The sequence below is a fragment of the Meles meles genome, chromosome X (genome assembly GCF_922984935.1).
Source record: "Meles meles chromosome X, mMelMel3.1 paternal haplotype, whole genome shotgun sequence".
Classification (NCBI taxonomy): Eukaryota; Metazoa; Chordata; class Mammalia; order Carnivora; family Mustelidae; genus Meles; species Meles meles.
The window spans coordinates 17,556,463-17,576,347 of record NC_060087.1 but is presented as its reverse complement, the minus strand read 5'-3'; the positions used below and the strand labels follow the sequence as shown (position 1 = coordinate 17,576,347).

The 19,885-nt window shown below is 35.8% G+C and overlaps 1 protein-coding gene across 5 annotated transcripts in view; it reads right to left on the bottom strand.

The window, feature by feature from the left end:
* Positions 1-19,885, bottom strand: part of CNKSR2 (connector enhancer of kinase suppressor of Ras 2) — a 299,498-nt gene that overhangs the window by 52,920 nt on the left and 226,693 nt on the right. For all 5 annotated transcript variants that reach the window (XM_045996325.1, XM_045996324.1, XM_045996326.1 and 2 more), the window contains 5 exons: positions 13,331-13,379; positions 12,735-12,907; positions 9,923-9,996; positions 9,560-9,631; positions 2,248-2,315 (listed from right to left, as the gene is read on the bottom strand). In XM_045996325.1, the coding sequence (XP_045852281.1) occupies positions 2,248-2,315; positions 9,560-9,631; positions 9,923-9,996; positions 12,735-12,907; positions 13,331-13,379 (436 nt within the window). The remainder of the gene's footprint in view (positions 1-2,247; positions 2,316-9,559; positions 9,632-9,922; positions 9,997-12,734; positions 12,908-13,330; positions 13,380-19,885) is intronic.

Sequence of the window (19,885 nt, the reverse complement as noted above, 5' to 3'; positions counted from 1 at the left end):
GAATGCTTCCACGTTATTTGTGGAACTCTCCATGCTTTTTCCTCTCTCAGGGATGCTGTGTTTGTTGCTTCCTTAACTTTCCTTCCTTCTCATCCTGTGAGAACGAGTTCAAATAATGGAGCTGACAAAAAGCCTTTTCCCTTTCCCCTCCTGGAAGCAATGTGTCCAGCTGAATTTCCACAGAACTTGATTTGTACTTTTACATTTCATTTTCTGTATTATATTAAGAGTAGACTTTCTACTAGAATTCAGTGTAATTTCAGGCAGCATGGGTGCCTATTTCACCTTAATTTAATCAGAGTGCCAGTTGAAGGCATTACACACAAAAGCTTCATATTGAATAAAATATCTTCTCTTCCCCTCTGCTGCTGACTTTACACCAGGCTCACAATCACTTCCTCTAACAAGTTATTTCCTCATTAATCCTGCCTCCTTCCCAGGTTTTTTTTTTTTTTTAAAGATTTTATTTATTTATTTGTCAGAGAGAGAGACAGAGAAAGATCACAAGTAGGCAGAGAGGTAGGCAGAAGCAGAGGGAGAAGCAGGCTCCCTGCCGAGCAAGGAGCCCGATATGGGACTCGATCCCAGGACGCTAGGATCATGACCTGAGCCAAAGGCAGCTGCTTAACCAACTGAGCCACCCAGGCGTCCCCCAGGTTTTTTTTTTAAATTTTGCATCCACTTAGCAAATTTTTTAAGTCAGTTGCGTGCTGTGCAATCATTAGGACTTATTTACTTTATGTAACTTGCTAGTTTTTTGTTTTTGTTGTTCTTTAATTTTTCTTAAGCAATTTCAATGGTGTATCTATGAGATCCTCAACAAGATGATATACTCCTATTGGCAGGAACCATGTTTGCTATTTCTTTGAACTCTCCCTGCCCTAACTCCTCACTGTTCAGTGCTCTATTCGTGCTCATTCCCTCACCCAATGGCTCTAAACCAGGGCTAGGTAAACTAAGGCCTGGAGACCAAATGAGGCTCTCTGTTTTTGCATGCCTGTGGATCAAGAATGTTGTTTACATTTTTAAATGTTTAAGAACACAGAGGAAGAATAATTTGGTATCAGTGTCCATAAATAAAGCTTTATTGGAGCCCAGCAACATTCCTCATGTGTGTACAGCTGCTTTAATATTGTAATGGCTGACTTTGACCAGTTTAGACAGAAATCTTATGGGCTTGCAAAGCCTAAAATACTAACTACTTGGCTCTTCACAGAAAGTTTGCCAACCCCTGCCCTAAACATTTGCGGACAGACTGGTTTCAGGGTCTGCTTCTCTTCTTTAAAGCTCTCTAACTTTTACCTTTTAGATGTTTAGAAAAGTTTTGGCTGAGGTTTTACTCTGAGAGGAAACAGAAGGTTTTTGGGATCTCCACATAAACAAATAGGCTATGCCCACTGGAGACGCAACTAGAAATGTGTTTGTGTATGTATGTGCGTGTGTGTGTGTATGTGTATCAAAGAAATATATATATATATATATAATCAAAGAAATTCTGCAGATACATACATATGTATGTGTGTATGCATATGTATGTATACATACATATATATGTATACATATGTATGTATGTATCTGCAGAATTTCTTTGATTTGAGGAAGTCTCAAAAGATTTCCAAAACCTGTTGATGCTTCCAAGGGCGTACAATAATACTTCTTGGAAATGTAAAGCAACTTCAGAATGGTGACTATAACTTTCAGTAAAATTTTAATTCTGCATAATGACATTATCTTTTGTAAATCTGAGGTCAATACTGAGACAAGTTCCATTAGATTACAGATTAACAGATGAAGAGGACTGAAGAACGTAACCAGTTGAGATAATTTATGGAAGAAGGGGTCATCCATCATCCATCTAAGCTCTTTGCATAAAAGTCCACTTAAATGTCTATGAAACTGCTAAACAGAAAAAAACAATGCACCAAGTACCTGAACTTTGGTCGATATTTAGCACCAGTTACAGACTTTTAAAGCTTTTTCCTCCATTGGAAATAGACCAAGAGAGACAGCAACGAACTCCACAGTAGGAGCTCCAAAAATTTCAGAGTTTACTCCCTATTGTTTAGTTTACTAAACCTTACCTATAAGATGCTATGGTTTGGATTCAAAGTGCCCAGAAAGCAATAGCCACAGCCGACATATGTATGTTCATTCAAATGACAGTAGTGAATCACTGCATGGGATAACAGCAAAACAAAACAAAACAAAAACCCTACGACTGTAATAGAAGTATATATATCCCTTTACCTTGTTCTTGCTTAATCCTCTCTCTTTCTGCATATCCCGCAGTCAGCATATTGATTCTGTTAAGCCATCTGAAAAAAAAGTTAAAATCAGTAACATTGCAACTTAATTTCTTATATTTTACTTCTTAAAAATACTTATTTTAAGAATAAAGAAGATGTGGTGTATTTATACAATGGAATATTATTTAGCCATAAAACAGAATGAAATCTTGCCATGTGCAACAACATGGATGGAGCTAGAGTGTATTATGTTAAGTGAAATTAGTCAGTCAGAGAAAGACAAATACCATATCATTTCACTCATATGTAGAATTAAGAAACAAAACAAATGAATGAAGGGGAAAAAAGAGAGAAACAAACCAAGGAACTGACTCTTAACTCTAGAGAACAATCTTATGGTTACCAGAGTGGAGGTAGATGGGAGTGAGGGGTGCTGGGTGAAATAGGCAATGGGGATTAAGGAGTGCACGTGTCATGATGACCACGGGGTGATGTATAGAAGTGCTAAATCAATACATTGTATAACTGAAACTAATAAGAGAGTATATTAACTATATAGGAATTAAAATAAAAAAAATTAAAATAATGTTTATTTTACTAACTATATAGGAATTAAATAAAAATATATGGGAATTAAAATAAAAAAATCATTTTTAGAGAGGGAAGGGGGGGACAGAGGGTGAGGGAAGAGAGAATCTTAAGCAGACTCTGAGTCCAGCATGGAGCCTGACAAGGGTCTCGATCTCACAACCCTGAGATCACGACCTGAGCCTAAATCAAGAGTCAGATGCTCGGGGCGCCTGGGTGGCTCAGTGGGTTAAAGCCTCCGCTTTTGGCTCAGGTCATGATCCCAGGATCCTGGGATCAAGCCCCGCATCCAGCTCTCTGCTCAGTGGGGAGCCTGCATCCCCCCACCCCCGCCTGCCTCTCTGCCTCCGTGTGATCTCTTTCTCTCTCTCTCTCTGTCAAATAAATAAATAAAATCTTAAAAAAAAAAGAGTTGGGTGCTTAACTCACTGAGCTGCCCAGGTGCCCCCAAATTCCAAAATGTAATAAAATATGTATTTTAAGATGTTTAAGAATATATGAGATAATTCTATGTAAAAGATGTGTTCTTTGCTACTCTTGACACATGGAGTCTTCAATGAGCTATAATTTGCTGTAGTACAAATTGTTCCCAAACTAAAGATGATATTTTGATAGAAAAGTCTTAGGCAAACCTGTTCATATCTATAATATAGAGGGTTTTAAGATGATCAGAGCCCTATTAATTCTGTTGCTCCAAATTCAGAAGCACTCCAAATATCACTGCTGATTGTGTCTTCAGAACAAATGCTCCTTTATAGATACTTAATATCATACAGTATATACTGATGAGGGAGGAAGTTATGAACCTTGCCTGTCAAAATAAGTTTTACTATGAAATGTTAGTTTTGATGAAGGTTATTTAAGTTTAATGATCCAGGGGAAAACACGTCAGGAGTACTTTGGAAATGTGTCTCTAAATACAAGGGTATTAGGTTTTCTAAATGAACAAACATAATTTTAACCTCTGTTCAGATCCTGAAAATTTATTTCCACAAACAATAGTAACTTAAAAATAAACCTTCCTGGGGTGCCTGGGTGGCTCAGTGGGTTAAAGCCTCTGCCTTCAGCTCAGGTCGTGATCCCAGGGTCCTGGGATCGAGCCCCGCATCGGGCTCTCTACACAGCAGGGAGCCTGCTTCCTCCTCTCTCTCTGCCTACTTCTGATCTCTGTCTGCCAAATAAATAAATAAAATCTCTAAAAAAAAATAAACCTTCCCTCTCTCAGTAGTGCTACTACTGCCAGTGTAGGGGCCTGAATTGTTTCAGTCGCCATCTTTTGTCCCACCAGATCTCTCCCTGTGCTCATTATTCTGGCTGTTTACACCGCATCAGTTATTGAATCATAAAATCTTTAAATTAACCTGGCAATTTCCCACTGTCCGTTCTGAGCTATGATCCATATACTTTCTCAAACCAGAAATTAAGGAAGAACCCCCCCTTCCAAACTATCTTAATTTGGAAACAATAGTATAGTTAACATCATTAAAGTGTGGAATAATCTGATCAAGATATATTTTTAAGAAAAAATAGTGTTTGAGAACTTTTTCACCTAAAAGTTTATCTCCTGTGTCAGATGGAAGATGATGTGCTTTGAAGTAAGTCATATATTTCAGCATTTATGCCTAGTGGTATTCACTGTGCAGAAAACTGTTAGAATATCTTTTGAAAAGGGAAGAAAGTTGTGTCTCTCACTGACAAAATCACCTCCATGGATATTTAAGCTTTAATTTTAAGAATAAGCCACCTAAAGCTCAACTTTACTTTGATAATTACAATGTAATTATCACCTCAAGTATTTTTGGGAAGTGAAGAAGGGACTGGAGCAGAAAGGGAATAAAATAAAGATTGATCAAATAAATTCAGTAGCATATACTCCCACACTCCAGAAAATTACAAATGATAAGAAGTCAACTTCATGAGGAATAACCTTTCAAAAATGACTCTAATCACTAGTAAAAGGTCAAAATTGAAATTTAGTCTATAGGTCATTTGTAGTGAGAAAGGTGTTCAATTTGTACTACAGGGCAATTTTTAGCACTCTTGAGAAAGACTTGCCTGATGCTTTTTGGGTGAAAATGATGATAATAGCACTAGAGGAACATGTATTATTAGATTTTAATCCAGTACTTCATACTGTCTATTTTAAAGACATCACTAAAATTTCATTTTGTCAGAAGTTTAAAGAACAGTGAGTTCCTTATGAGATGAATCAGAAAACTAAAAAGAAGCTTCCTTGATTTTTTCGGTGCAAGAAATTTACTAAATGCCTGATATATGCTAAACAATGGGCTATGTTTTAGGGGCATAAAAATGAATAAGACATAATTCCTGCCTTCAATGAGTTCCAGAATTGCTAAATGCCAGAAGACAATTGAAAAATTCGACTACTTTTCAGAAGAAAAATTCGGTTTGTGATAAAAACTCTTCAGAAAGTGTGTGGCTTACTCAGGCCAGTGTCTACACACACAAAAGTCTGAACACCACCCAGCTGTTGGTGCTGTCTTGGATAAACTTGTCCTTAAGGCCTCAGCTAGAAGAGGCTTACGTATATACTTGTTGCAGTATAATTTGGTATGTAAGGCCATGATAACAGGAGATATATATTCATTAACAGAGTCGGGAAATATTTAATGAGAACCTATGTCTGCCAGGTCCTGTTCCAAGCACCAAGGATGCAGAGAGAAACAAAACAAAGTGTCTGCCTTCACAGAGCCTACATCTTAGTGAAGGCAACAGACAATAAATAGGGATACAAATAAACATATGTCAAGTTAGTATCAAGTGCCATTTACAAAAACAGCTAGGCAAAAAAATTAGAAAGTCAAAGGTCCTAGGAATGGGGGGAGGTTATTTTAAGAAAAACTGGTTGGGGATACAAGCATTGAATTTAGTGATGGGTAAGTGCTTTAATACTGGGTCTACATTCAGCACCTTACTGTAACACTAATGTTTTAAAACAAGACAATATAGGTAAGGGCATATTGAGCCTGAAGTGAACATTCTCATTAAGTTGTCAATAACTAACAGAGAATAATGTATTGAGAGGAAAAAACTGAGCAAGAATTATGGGAGAAATGTACAAATAGTAATTACCAAATAGAAATGGATGAATCCTCACAATTGCAAGGACATATGTGCTGACACGATAAGGAATATATACGCCAAATGAATTCAGTAAATAAGTCTCAGAATACTTGAGAAACATGATATTTTGTTTCCTTCCCACAGATTTCACAAAGACTGGTAATTTTTTTTCATGGTTGGTGCTCATTTCTGAGGAGGAAACAGATGGATGGGGGTGGGGGGGTCTCAAAAGTGTTTTTGCAAATTACCTCACAATCAAACTTACAGCTGCTTAGAAAATAGAAGGTGAGATTTTAATATTCCATGTGTATATATATATATATATATGTATATATACATACATTTTGGTATATGTATATGTATGTGTATATAGGTATATGTAAATTTGGGTATATTTATGAATGTGTACCTGGTATATGTATGAATAGTTATTATAGTTATAAGTAAATTTGGGTATGTGCATGTCAGAAATCACTATACTTTTAAAATACTTATGCTGGTACTTTAGAAATCAAGAAATAACCAGATAAAGCTCATATTTATAATTAATATAATTATAATATTATAAATATAAAATCTCTTGAAGACTTAGGTACATTCCTTTAAAAGGTTTTATATAGAATGAACAATGCCCAGATTATCTTGCTGCTATGTAACAATCAGGCTACAGAACAAAATTGTTGGGGACATCTCTCCCACCACTGATTCTCTGTTTATTTCCGGCACTGGCATTCCTCCTTTCTATTAACAGGTAATTTCTAAAAACTTACCTATTCAAAGTAGACATTGTGAATATGATTATAAAAAAAGAAAAAAAAAACAATAAAAGTCCATTATACTTAAATTTTTTTAAAAAGATTCAGTATTTCAGGACAATGTAGTTCTGAAGGTTATAATGTACCAAGCAAGGCTCACATAAAACAGAACTCATAAATGTATGATATGGAGATGACATATTTGATCAGATCCTTTTTTTCCCTTTGACTCATTGCTTAGAAGAAACAAAATGAAACACATGGGTTTAGTTTACCTTCTTCTATGAGATCCTGAACCAGATACACCCATAGGAGTATTAGGGAAGAATAGTGACATGACACACTTTTGAACTTCCTGCTAACACAGGGCAGGAAGTGGAGACCAGGAACAGTTTTATAGTTCATAAAAAGGCATTTTCTTTCTTTTTAAAAATATTTTATTATTTATTTATTTATTTATTTATCAGAGAGAGAGAGTGAGCATGCACAAGCAGTGGGAGTGGGAGGCAGAAGGAGAAGCTGGCTCTCGGGCCGAGCAAGGAGGCTGATGCGGGACTCGATCCCCGGACCCTAGGATCATGACCTGAGCCGAAGGCAGCTGGTTAACCAGCTGAGCCACCCAAGTGTCCCAAAAAGGCACTTTTTAATGCCTAAAAAGACCCTGATTAACATATTTTGTAAATAATTAAGTTATGCTAATTCTTAGAGGTGATTGTGTTCTAGTTTATCCATCTTGTAAGATGGGATAATGTTCATTTTTACAACTAATTCTGTCTGGTCATGATGTAAACCCTTCCTCTTCATCCTAAGGGCACTGAGCTCAACATGTGATAAAACAGATAGCAACTACAACAGTAGAATTATAACATTATTAAAACACAAAAGAGAGCATTGTAACCTTACCCCACCTCATGAGCATGCGAATAAACATTTTCATTTTGAGAACAAATTAAGGAGAAAAGGCTCTCCAAATTCTAACTGCCTAATGTGAAATTTCAAGAATTGCAAGATAAATCAAATGAAGATTGTGGGAAGTACAAGAAAGAGTCAGTTCCCTTATTAATAATAAAATATTTTATCAAGTGTTCTCTACACTTGTTTTGTCATTTCCTTGTATTCATATTCTTGCTTTGGACAAACTGTGCCTTTACTCCCAAGTGTCAAAAAACCCCAAGATTATTTATAAAAGCATATTAAGTATTCATTTAGTGTGCTGAAGCACATTGATAAAGTTGCACAATTTTGTGTTTAAAAAATATCTGGATACGGGGCGCCTGGGTGGCTCAGTGGGTTAAGCCGCTGCCTTCGGCTCAGGTCATGATCTCGGGGTCCTGGCATCGAGTCCCGCATCGGGCTCTCTGCTCAGCAGGGAGCCTGCTTCCCTCTCTTTCTCTGCCTGCCTCTCTATCTACTTGTGATCTCTCTCTGTCAAATAAATAAATAAAATCTTAAAAAAAATATATCTGGATACTGGGGGCGCCTGGGTGGCTCAGTCAGTTAAGTGTCTGACTCTTGGTTTCAGCTCAGGTCATGATTTCAGGGCAGTGAGACTGAGCCCCACCTGGGGCTCTCCTCTCATTGTGGAGTCTGCCTAAAACTTTCTTTTTCCCTCTTCCTCTGCCCCTCCCCACCCTGTTCTCTTGCTCCCTCTCTCTCTCAAATAAATAAATCAATCTTAACAACAACAACAAAAAAACCCGGATACTAATTTTTTGGAGACACACAAAGAAAGGTAAATGGGCTAAGAGCCCAAAGTACATAAAAGGAATATATATTGCCAGCAAACACTTAAATAGCACTTATAATTGAAAAGGCACTGTTCTAAGCCCTTCATGTGTGTTCATTTGCTCCTCACTATAGTCCACTGGGTGGAGATGGTTATTATGACCATTTTTAAAGGGGCCAATACCTGGCATAAAGAAGTCCAGTTCTATGGCCAAGGTCACACAGCTAGTAAGTGCAAGAGCTAGGATTTGGACAGTCTGGTTCCAAAGTCTATGCTCTTAATCACTGTGTTATGCTGTCTCTCCCTAATTGTTGGCAAGTTATATATGTCATATGCACTGCCTATGGAAGACCTGTGAAAAGCAAAAATCTGAATCTTAAATCCAATTTTTATAAGTCTAGAAATGAGAGATGGGAAAGGAAGGAAAAGGAAGACATCATCAAATTCATAAAAGTTAAAGTGGAAACCTGGTGCAGAATGTTAGAGATGACGGAGATATATATATATATATATATATATATATATATATATATATATATATACACACACACACATATATACATACATATATCTATGTATATATATATAGATATATGTATGTATGCATGTGTATATATATATTTCTCCCTCCCCTCCAACAGCCCCAAATAACCATGTTGCCATTTAATCACTTGGCAGTATAATCTTGTCCAGTGATAGAAGAAAGATGACAGAAAGAAATGCTAATTTTGCTTAGGACTGAATAATTGAGATGGATATTGTGCCATAAATGCTCAGCACTTGGAAAAGTCAGGTTTTTTTTTTTTTTTTTTGTAATTATCTTTTCTCCCCACCTGGAAATAAATTTGAAGACACATTCTTGAAATGGACTTTTGAAAAAAAATCTTTTTTTTTTTTACAGTGGATTTTTTTTGGGGGGGGGATCTATATATGGACTCAGGCACATTTTTTGTAAACTTGATAAGCAGTCAAGAGGTTCATTTTGACCTTTAAAATGCTGTTCTCTGAAATTGGCTAAGGCTAGATGTAGCTATGCCTGAGTCCATTTTATTTTAAACTGATCGATCATGGTGACATTATTCTCTAACAATAATGTGAAAGCTTAGATTTCTAAGCCTAACTGACTTTCTAAGTGCTTTGAAATTTAAGTAACATTTTACCTGTTCATATCATCAAGATGTTCAGCAGCAAAGTAAAAGCTTTTGATTTTAGGATGACAGGCTTTGAATGCACTGCAAAAGGAAACAAAGTACACTTATTTTATTTCAAATTGGGAAATAAGTTAGAACCAATAATTTTTATGGGTAAAATTACCTCAACATCTAACCCAAGTTCACATATATAATGCTTCTGCCATGATGACAGAAATCAGTAAAAAATTCAATTTTCTGCCCACAAATTGCTTTCTTATTACCTCAATTTGAAAGCATTAGACAAGTAACCTATAATTTCAAAGCTAGAAATTAAAAAAAAAAAAAAAAACCCTTCCTTTCTCTCCCTCTCCCCAAATAAAATCAACTTACTATTTCTTGCGGCATTCACTGGCTCTATCAATTTTAAATTCAGGCAGACTGATGAATCCTTCTGCTTTTTCATCCTAAAGAGGCAACACTCTTATTTAGGATATTATACACAAAGGGTTGAAGCTGATAATACTATGTAACTATGCTGTAAAAATCTATAATAAATCTGGTCATTTAATTTTTAAATTTGACATTTTAGAGATTAGAGTCCCACTCTTATTTGTTACATTCTATTAAATAGAAGATATACTTTAAACATTTAGACCACTACAAATTAAGATATACACAAAAATTTTGAAAAATCTTTCTTATATTAGAATGAAATAGAAAATTCTTTAAACTGTCAAAGTGAAACATATTTTATAAGTAATTTTCTCACCAGAATGTATATATACTTTTATAACAGACAAAATAACTTCAGTCCACATTCACCATTCATAATTTTCTGTAATTTTTATTGTTCAGATGTAAAATACATCAAAGTTTACTAATTCAATTCCTTTTCTGCCTCTAAAAAAGTCTTTTCTTAAACCTGAATTAAATATGCTATGTATTCAACATTTTATAAATGAAATAAGTTAATTTGATCTTCAAATATCTACCTTGGTATGAATGCTATATATATAAAAGTCATTTTCTACTTGGACAATTGAATGAAATGCATAAAATCCTCCTCCCTCTAATGTGGCAAGGAAAAATGAGATAGGAGAGTTATCCAAAATCTTATGTTAGATACAAGTTATTCCAATTAGGTTAAGACTACCTTTAGCTAAATGGTTTCATTTTTGTTTTCCCTTTTATGGTCATAACAGGCTCCTTGGAATTCTACTCCCAAACTCTGATCTGTGGTGTTATCAGTTCATGGCTCCTTGTATATCAAGTTCAAGTGATACTACACCCCTATCTGCTATCTCAAAGAAAAAAAATACAGATTCTTAATTCTTTCAGTATGTATGTATAAATGTAAAACTTAATAAAAATCTGATATTACTGATAGTGACTGAAATTGTATGCTATAAAAAAAGAGAGTTTATGACTTTTTCAAAATTTTCCATATTTGAGTATTTTTTTCTTCCAACTTTGAGGTATATGCAATAATTTCAAATCTCTTTTTCAATTTTGATGCCTGCTAGATCAATCTTGATATCTTTAACTTTAAAATTCTAAATTTTGAACAATTTAAAATATTTTTGGGATAGATAGTATCTTCCCCTAATGATGTGATGAGGGATTTTTACATTTCTCCTAAAAAAGCACACTGGTATTCCTATTATGCATACTATGGAATTATTCATTCACTTCTCACAAGGCTAACACAGTAACAACTCTAAATGAAACTTAGCTACTGTTCAATATAAAAGAGTCTTACATTTTTTCACTTACACTTTGAAAGAATATAATATAGCATACAGCAGACAAATTTACAAGTGAACTTAAAGAGAAATGAAGACTATATTTTGATAACTTTTTGGTTGGCATATAAAAAGTATTTGATATATATTAAATGCAAATATTGGAAAAATTGATTTTTATATATAAAATAAGATACACTTAGTGAAATGGAAAGCTTTTTATGTAATTGTATGATTGATTGGCACAAATAATATCAAAAGCACAGAAAATAACCAAATCCTTCTATATACTATTGGCATTTATATTGATAGCAAAATGTTACTTTAAGATTTTACAAATGAAATATGAGGTCAATTTGAAAAATATTACTAACAGCATATTACGAGTACTGGGTGTATGCCAGGCATTGTTCTAAGCGGCTTTACATGAACTGATTCATTTCATCCATATGATAGCCCAGTCAGCTAGGTACTATTATTACTCTCCCTTTTTGTAGTTGAGGAAACTGATGCATCATAACTCAGATGGGTTAAATCTATTCTCTTAACCATGACAAACATAACTCCTCTAGACATTTTTTGTTATAGTAATAAGCATAATTATGTTGTTAAATTATATTTCAAAAATTAATCAAATTGATGCAAATTGATGAATGTCCTAACATTCATTTATTTAGCTAGCACACTCTATTAAACCATGTCCATTTTTTGAGAAAACAAGTTAACAATAGAAATTATTGTTAAAAAAACTTACTAAGGTGAACTATCAGATAACTATCGCAAAAGAATGAAAATAAATGCAGAGTCAAAGAAATGTCAACAAATAAGGTATACTGTTGCATATCTGTTGTGACAGGTGGTAGGTTATGATATAACTATTCTGGATAAATATCTGTTTACTGCAAATGAAACAGAAAATCATAAGAACAATTTAAGTATACTATACACATTCCCCTTCCCCCACCTCTCAATTGGGCCAAATGAAATGAATACTTGCAGATTTTCAAAGCTAGTCTTCTAGTTCACGTTTTCTTTAAGAAAAACAAATTCAAGTGTTATTAATTTACTTAAATTATCAAAGAACTTCTTTCCCCCAAGAAAACAGGAAAAAATTGAAAACCTCGAGCAAAACTGAGACATTTAAAAATCTGTTTCGAATTCCATGTATAATCCTTCTAGTTAAGCTATCACTAGAATTAGTTTGGAATTTTGAATTAGATACACAGAATTTTATCTGCGTTGTATTTTAGATACATTGCCACATTTGAATAATAGAGACAACTCTTTCCATAACCCTAAAATGTAATCATTTTAAGAAGGCAGATTAAAAAATAACTAGTGGAACTCTCCTGAATTGAAATTAAGGTGGTTATATGATTTTAAAAATGTAGTCTCCAAATGGTGGTTCTTTGGGTTAAAGACAGAAAATGGATGAGAAAACAAAGTGTGCTTTGTCTTACCTCCTCATTAATATACCAGTATAGGGATGCATCCTTTAGGACAAACCAGTATTTCTTCCATTTCTGTGAAAAATAACTCTTTGCATCTTTCTTTTTCCAAAGCCAACCTTCACAGTCACCCCGGCCAAGATCTTTGCAAGAAATTCGTCTTTTGCTCTTGCCAGCTATAGGACCTAAAGATCATAGTAGGTAAAAATGCTCTTTAAATTTCATACAAGTGTGAAGGTAGCAGATTAGTCTGTAGCTCATAAAGATAAGTCTGGGTACTTAATAACCTTCAAAATTCTTATTTTTACATTGTATCAGAATAGACAACTATGGAAATCTTTAGTACCTCTCCCCCCACCTAAGTGACATGCAAAGGAATCAGGAGTGTGTAATCCCAGTCTCAAAACCCACCGAGACCTCTTATTGTAAATGGTACCCCTTCATCATAATTGACTTGAAAGAGAAGCTGGTCTTGGCAGCTCTTGCTAGGGGGTTGTGATCTTCCAAACCACCATGGGCTCAGGCAACGGAGGATGCATGAGGTATGCTGGTGATTCTCAGAGTGCTAACTGAACAGCTATAGATTTCATTTCATTTCTTTTTCCTACCTTTGTTTTTCTTCTTTGATTTGTGCTGCAGCGAGGACTGCTGAAATGTCTGAAATCCAAGGAAGGGAAGAATGTTATTGGACACTCAGGGTGCCATCCACAGTGCCACCATGCTGTACAGAACTCTCCAGAGCTGAACAATGACTCTCTACCCAGGCCAGAGAAAGTATTTTCTTTTTCCAAAGACTCAAAACAAATTCATATGGATCATGTCACTTAACTTTCTAATTTCCCATGAAGCGGGAGAAGATATGATCATTGTCTTTCTTCTATAGGCAGAGAAAGCAGGGCACAAAGCAGTGGTAAAACTCAGGGCTCATATATATATATATATATATATATATATATATATATATATATACTTACACATACAAACACACACGTGTGTGTGTGTGTAGTACTACTTTTTACCCCTTTTAAGAAATGGGTTTATTGGGGCGCCTGGGTGGCTCAGTGGTTTAAGCCGCTGCCTTCGGCTCGGGTCATGATCTCAGCGTCCTGGGATCGAGTCCCACGTCCGGCTCTCTGCTCTGAAGGGAGCCTGCTTCCCTCTCACTCTCTCTGCCTGCCTCTCTGCCTACTTGTGATCTCTCTCTGTCAAATAAATAAATAAAATCTTTAAAAAAAAAAAAAGAAAGAAATGGGTTTATTGTGCTTTTCCCAGGCCAAATCTCATTTGGTTCTCACAAGGGCTTATGCAGTAGTCAGGCAAATAGGACTCTCACTTACTTTGAAGTTCATTCCCTTCCATAAGCCACCAGCACTTGAGTGAATATTTTCTTGTCACACTTACTTCTGTTACTAGGACTAGGAAGTCATCTTTGTGTAAATGATGTCAGTACCTCATCTCCAATGATCTTCACTTCTCTCCTCAGATACCGATGCCCATGACCGGGTTTGTTATCTTAAGCACACCCCAACCACCGCCTCTATTACTGACATTTTATGTAGCCCAACAGCTCCAACCCAGTCATTTTTAGAAAATCTTCACTGAGGCATCCAGTTTGTCGACCTTACCACCCTTTAGTGTCTTTTTTTCTCACTCAGTTTTCATGCGACATTAAAATCATTATGTTGAGCTATGTTCTCTTTGTCATACTTGTCTAGCTAAACAACCATCTCAGCTAAACCCATCTGCTTAATGTCTTAAGAGAAAAACCCACAACTGTATTGACTGGTCTAGCTTTCAGTGACGATAAATCATTGGTTCTAGTCAGTCTACTAAGCCACATTTTTGTTCACTGGTATAATGACGTTAATTATGCTCACATGATTAGCTAGCTAACAGGGTACAGAGATAGCATGTGTAATTTCAGTTTACAGATATGCCTTCAAAATGACTTTTAGGTAACAAAATCTTCCTCTTTACAAAGGTATGCCTGTAAGGGGTAATTGGATTTTGCTTACATAATATTTGCTGGTCTTGGTTTCATGCAATACATTTGTATTTTGTGACATGTTTTTTATTCGGTTTCTTTGTTCATAAAATAACATTCTACTTATATAGCAATTTTCTTGCTTTGTGTATGGTTTACTTAATTCTCATGAATGTGGTATTACAGATGGATACCAGTCCTAAAGATAAGGATCAGATAATTTGCTGATGTATAGAGTAATCCAGAAATAATCACCCTCAAAGCAATAGAAACATGTCTGTACGTGGTGTGTGTGTGTTGACAAAACTTTGCAAGATACATGGCTACAGAAATTCATAATCAATTTTGTAGAGAAAACAAAAGATAAAACTCGTTATGCTGTATTGATTTTCCTAAGTGCACTCTGTTTCAGAATAAGAGCTCAAATAATAACTCAGGCTAGTGTGCTCAAGTATAGGTAATTTACATAGAGTTATTTTCCCTAAATTGTTTGTCTGTCAGATTACTGATTGGTTTTTTTCCCTTTTGTGTTTCCAGAAGTACTCATAATAATCTTACAGTTCATTATTCTTAAAAAATGATAAAGATGGGGGTGGTTTGTTTTTAGGGAGCTACATGTATATTAGACAACTTGAAAGAATTAAGTTATATAAGGTACCTCCTATGCCTTTTGCATGCTATTCCTTAGATTAAAATCTACACAAAACCATATTTTATGCTCTCCAGACTTCCTTTTTAATAAGAATGATTTTCTTTCCCCATAGATGTGTTTTCATACTGTGATTGCAGAGTATAATCAGTGCACATCCTGTTGAAACTCAAGAACTCTTAGGCACACCATATAGATTTATCCAACATTTGAAGAAGCAAAGCCATACATGTCCTTCCTAAATATTACAATGAAATTATCTTAGGAGAGATTTTATAATTTTTCCATATGACATGACATTTTATAAAATAAGAAAACAAATTGAACTACAGTTGAAACTTGAACAACGTGGGATGTTAGGAGCACCAACCCTATGACTTTTGACTCCCCCCAAAACTTAACTACTAATAGACTACTGTTGGCCGGAAGTCTTCTTGATACTGTGAACAGTTGATTAACATATGTTTTGTATGTTATATATATTATGTACTGTAAACTTCCAATAATACATCTTTCTTATTATTTTTCAGTATTTCTAGGCGATGTGGTTTGTCTGAGTTTTTTTCAAATTGTCACAAATCTCTAAAAATTTTTCGAATATATTTATTGAAAAACAATCTACATGTAAGTGGACCTGTGCAGTTCACATATAAGTGAATAACCTGTGTTGTTCAAGGGTCAACTGTACATGCTTTTGGAAGTAATAGGAAAAGCAATGAAAACTACAGTTAAGGAAATAGGGCTCTAGAAGAGAGTTAATATACATGGCTTCAGGCTGCTGTCTCAGAGCGGCCTGCTTGCAAGGCTGGTCTCACTTACCATCTGGGAATTTGGCTGGTAAACAGTTCCCTATACTGACATGAGCTTCACTAAGCAACAAGACAGTTTTGCTCACCCAGGGCCTAAACACCTGTTTTTCTTTGGGGAATCTAGAATTTTTGTAGTTGCTAGACAGAGGATGTCTCTATGACCAATCCAATAAAGGCCTTCGGTGCTGAGTCTTTAATGGGCTTCCCTGGGCAGAGACACTATACACATGACTGCATTTTTGCTGCTTGGATGAGAATGTATTCTGCATGATCTTTCACAAGGAGAAAGCATAGGAAGCCCGCACATAGATTTCTCCAGGTCCCATAGGTATCTCTTTTCCTTACTGCTCTGACGATACCTCCTTGCTGTGTCACTGTAGTAAATCTTAGCTGTGGGTAGAACTACATGCTGAGTCTTGTGAGCCTTTCTAGTGGATCACAGAACATGTGGGTGATCTTGCGGACCCCTGAAAAAGCCTCATATTCAAGAGTCTTACAAATTTATATTAAAAATTGTTCATTGTTCAGATGCATAAATAATCTCCTGACAGTGAAGCTTTCCTCATGTCATCAGTGACAGGGTGATTAAGTACTCCTGAGGTGCAAATCTATAATCTCGTGGAGTCTTTTCTGTAGAACTGATGGGATTATTCATTCTGAATGACAAATATTTAATTGATGTCACTTTTTTTTCAGTTTCTAAGAATATCATGAAAATTTTCACTTAAGCAAGACATTAAGAACAGACCCATGACTATAATGGCTAACGCAGCAGATCATATAAGGTGCTCTGACTGGAAAAAAAAAAAAAAAAGAGAGGCCTGAAATCTTTGCTTTCATGATGAATGCTTTTCTCATGACAGTGGAAATTTACAATATATTTTATTTTTGTGTTTTTCTTATTAGCTTCAGATCATCCTTCTCCCAGTTTCATGCTCAAGTATATCCTTTAAAAGTTCTTTCATAACAGTCTGTGTGAGTAGCAAACTCTTCTAGATTTTTATGTTTGAAAATATAAAAATCCTTCACTCTTGAATAATAACCTAGCTGGGCAAAGAATACTGAGTTGAAAATCATTTTCCTTCAGCAATTTGAATATATCACTTTATTTTCTTTTTGCATTTATTGCTACTGTGAAGACATCTGTGGCTACTCTGTCATTTGCAGAAGTTGTTTTTAGTCTCCCAGTAGCTTTTAAAATATTTTTCTCTTTATCTCTGATATTCTGCACTTGTACCATGAAGTTTCTAGGTTATAATTTCTTTTAAATAATCCTATTTCATATTCATTATGTGTCTTCGAAGATATTATTTCTTTAATTCTGAACATTCTCAGGCAATATGTCTTCAAGTGGTCTTCTTAAGCAGTCTCTTCTCCCCTCTAGACCTATGTTGACATCTCTCAATTTATCAACCATGTATCTTTCATATTTTTTATCCTCTCATATTTCTGCAATGCTTTTTAGGTAAATTCATTCCGATGTCTTCTAATTTCCTAATTCTCTCTCTTATTGTATCCAGTTTTGTTTTTTTTCCTATTTATAGAGTGTTTATTTCACTGACTATATTTTACATATTCAGGATGTCTAGTTGGTATTGGCTCTTTTGAATATCCACTGTTCTTAGTCATCCTGTTATTATTTCAAAATTAATTTTAAGCGCTTTTGTGGATTTTTCATAATTTGTATTTAGAAAGGAAAGAATCACCCAAGTACCAACCCAAGTTCTGGTCAGTGTCTGTTATTATTCAAATTCCTTTCTCATGGGTGAGCAAGCTCTTCTTGCTTTCCCAGTTGGTTTCACTCAGTGAAGTCAATCCTCAGTTTCCTGCCATGGCTGCAGGCCATTTGTTCCCTGATACCCATTACAGTGGACTCCCAGCCATCTTTACTTCTTTCTGGACTCAGAGCCTACCAGGTATGTGGCTTTAGTTCCCATTTATCACTGAGCAATTTTGTTCTTTTTTCTGGTCCTTGGAGACTAGATCTTGCTTTTGACCATGATCATAACATTTTATGTGTTTGGAGTAGGGTGAGCGTGTGAGTGTCTGTGTCTGTGTGTGTATATTTAAAGCATAAGTTCATAATGCTTATTGACCACCATAAATCGATTCCCTTTGTAAGCATGTGTGATGATTAACTGCCTTTAAAATGTATTTTTACCTTATTTCCTAAATTATCATTTAATAAAATCTTTCTTCTTAAAAAGATTTATTTATTGGGCACCTGGGTGGCTCAGTTGTTAAGCATTTGCCTTCCGCTCAGGTCATGATCCCAGGGTCCTGGGATTGAGCCCTGCATTCGGCTCCCTGCTCAGCAGGAAGCCTGCTTCTCCCTCTCCCATTCCTCCTGCTTGTGTTCCCTCTCTCACTGTGTATCTCTCTGTCAAATAAATAAAATATTTTTTAAAAATTAAAGATTAATTTATTTATTGAGAGAGAGAGAGCGCACGAGCAGGGGGAGGGGCAGAGGGAGAGAAATCCTCAAGAAGACTCCCCTCTGACTGAGGAGCATGATGTGGGGCTGGATTCCAGGACCCTGCAATCATGACCTGAGCTGAAACCAAAATGTCTAATTGACTGAACCACCCAGGTGACCCTCAGTAAAATCTTTTTAATGCCCTCACTAACACTTTCTGTTAATTGTAGTGAGCATCTGGACAAAAGTTCTTTGAACTTTCTCCCTAAGAATGTCTACAAACTCTGATCTTTGGTAATGTATGACTTCATATTGTTAGCCAGGACTTCTTGACTGAGCTGCAGGTTTCCCGGCTCAATAGACTGAATGTGTACAAAACTAAGCTTATGATATCCACCACCTGTCATCTAATCTGCTCCTCTCCTGGTCTTCTATATTTAGTAAATAGCAATTCCATTCCCCCTACCCCGACAGGAGTTCCCACCCAGAATCCTGAAGTCAATCTTAACACTCTCCTTACATCCCACAGCCAGCTCATCAGCGAGCTATATCAGCTGTCTCTAATATATGTTTACAATATGACTTTTTCTTACTACCTCTACTAGTAGCACCCTGGTCTGAGCTACCATCGTCCCTTACCTGGATTGCTGAAATATTTCTTCACTGTCCTACCTGTCTCTGCTCTTACCTTCTTTATTTTTAATACAAGAGCCTGAGTGATCTTGTTAAAATATGATTTGAATCATGTTATTCCTCTACACAAAACTTTCAACTGGATTCTCATCCCACTTTGAATTTGAATGCCAAATTCCTTGCAATGGCCTTGAAGGCCATATGGCTTGGCCCCTTTGCCTCCTGTCCCTACCCTTGCTAACTTTGTTCCAGTCACAGTTGCTGTAGCTGGAGCATACGATGGCCCATTTTATGCCCTTTAGTCTTGCTGTTCCCTTTGTTTGAGATGTTCTTTGCCCAGATGTTATTGTGGCTCACTCCCTTAACTTCTTCAGATCATAACTCAAATGCTTCCTTTTTAGTAAATTCTTTCCAGGCTTCCCTATCTAAAATTGTTATTCTCATTGCCCTCAATACTTCCTGTTTCCCTTCCCAGCTTTACCTCCAAATATAAATGGTGTGAAAGAGGAATTCTGTTTATTTTATGCACTGTTTCATCTTCTGCTAGAACAGGGCCTAGCACAGAGGAAGTGCTCAATAAATACTGGTTGAGTGAATGGAAGTTGAGCAAACCGTCAGCAAAGAGGATAGGATATAGTCTTAATCAGGCGATGGTTTTAACCTGAAGAAGTC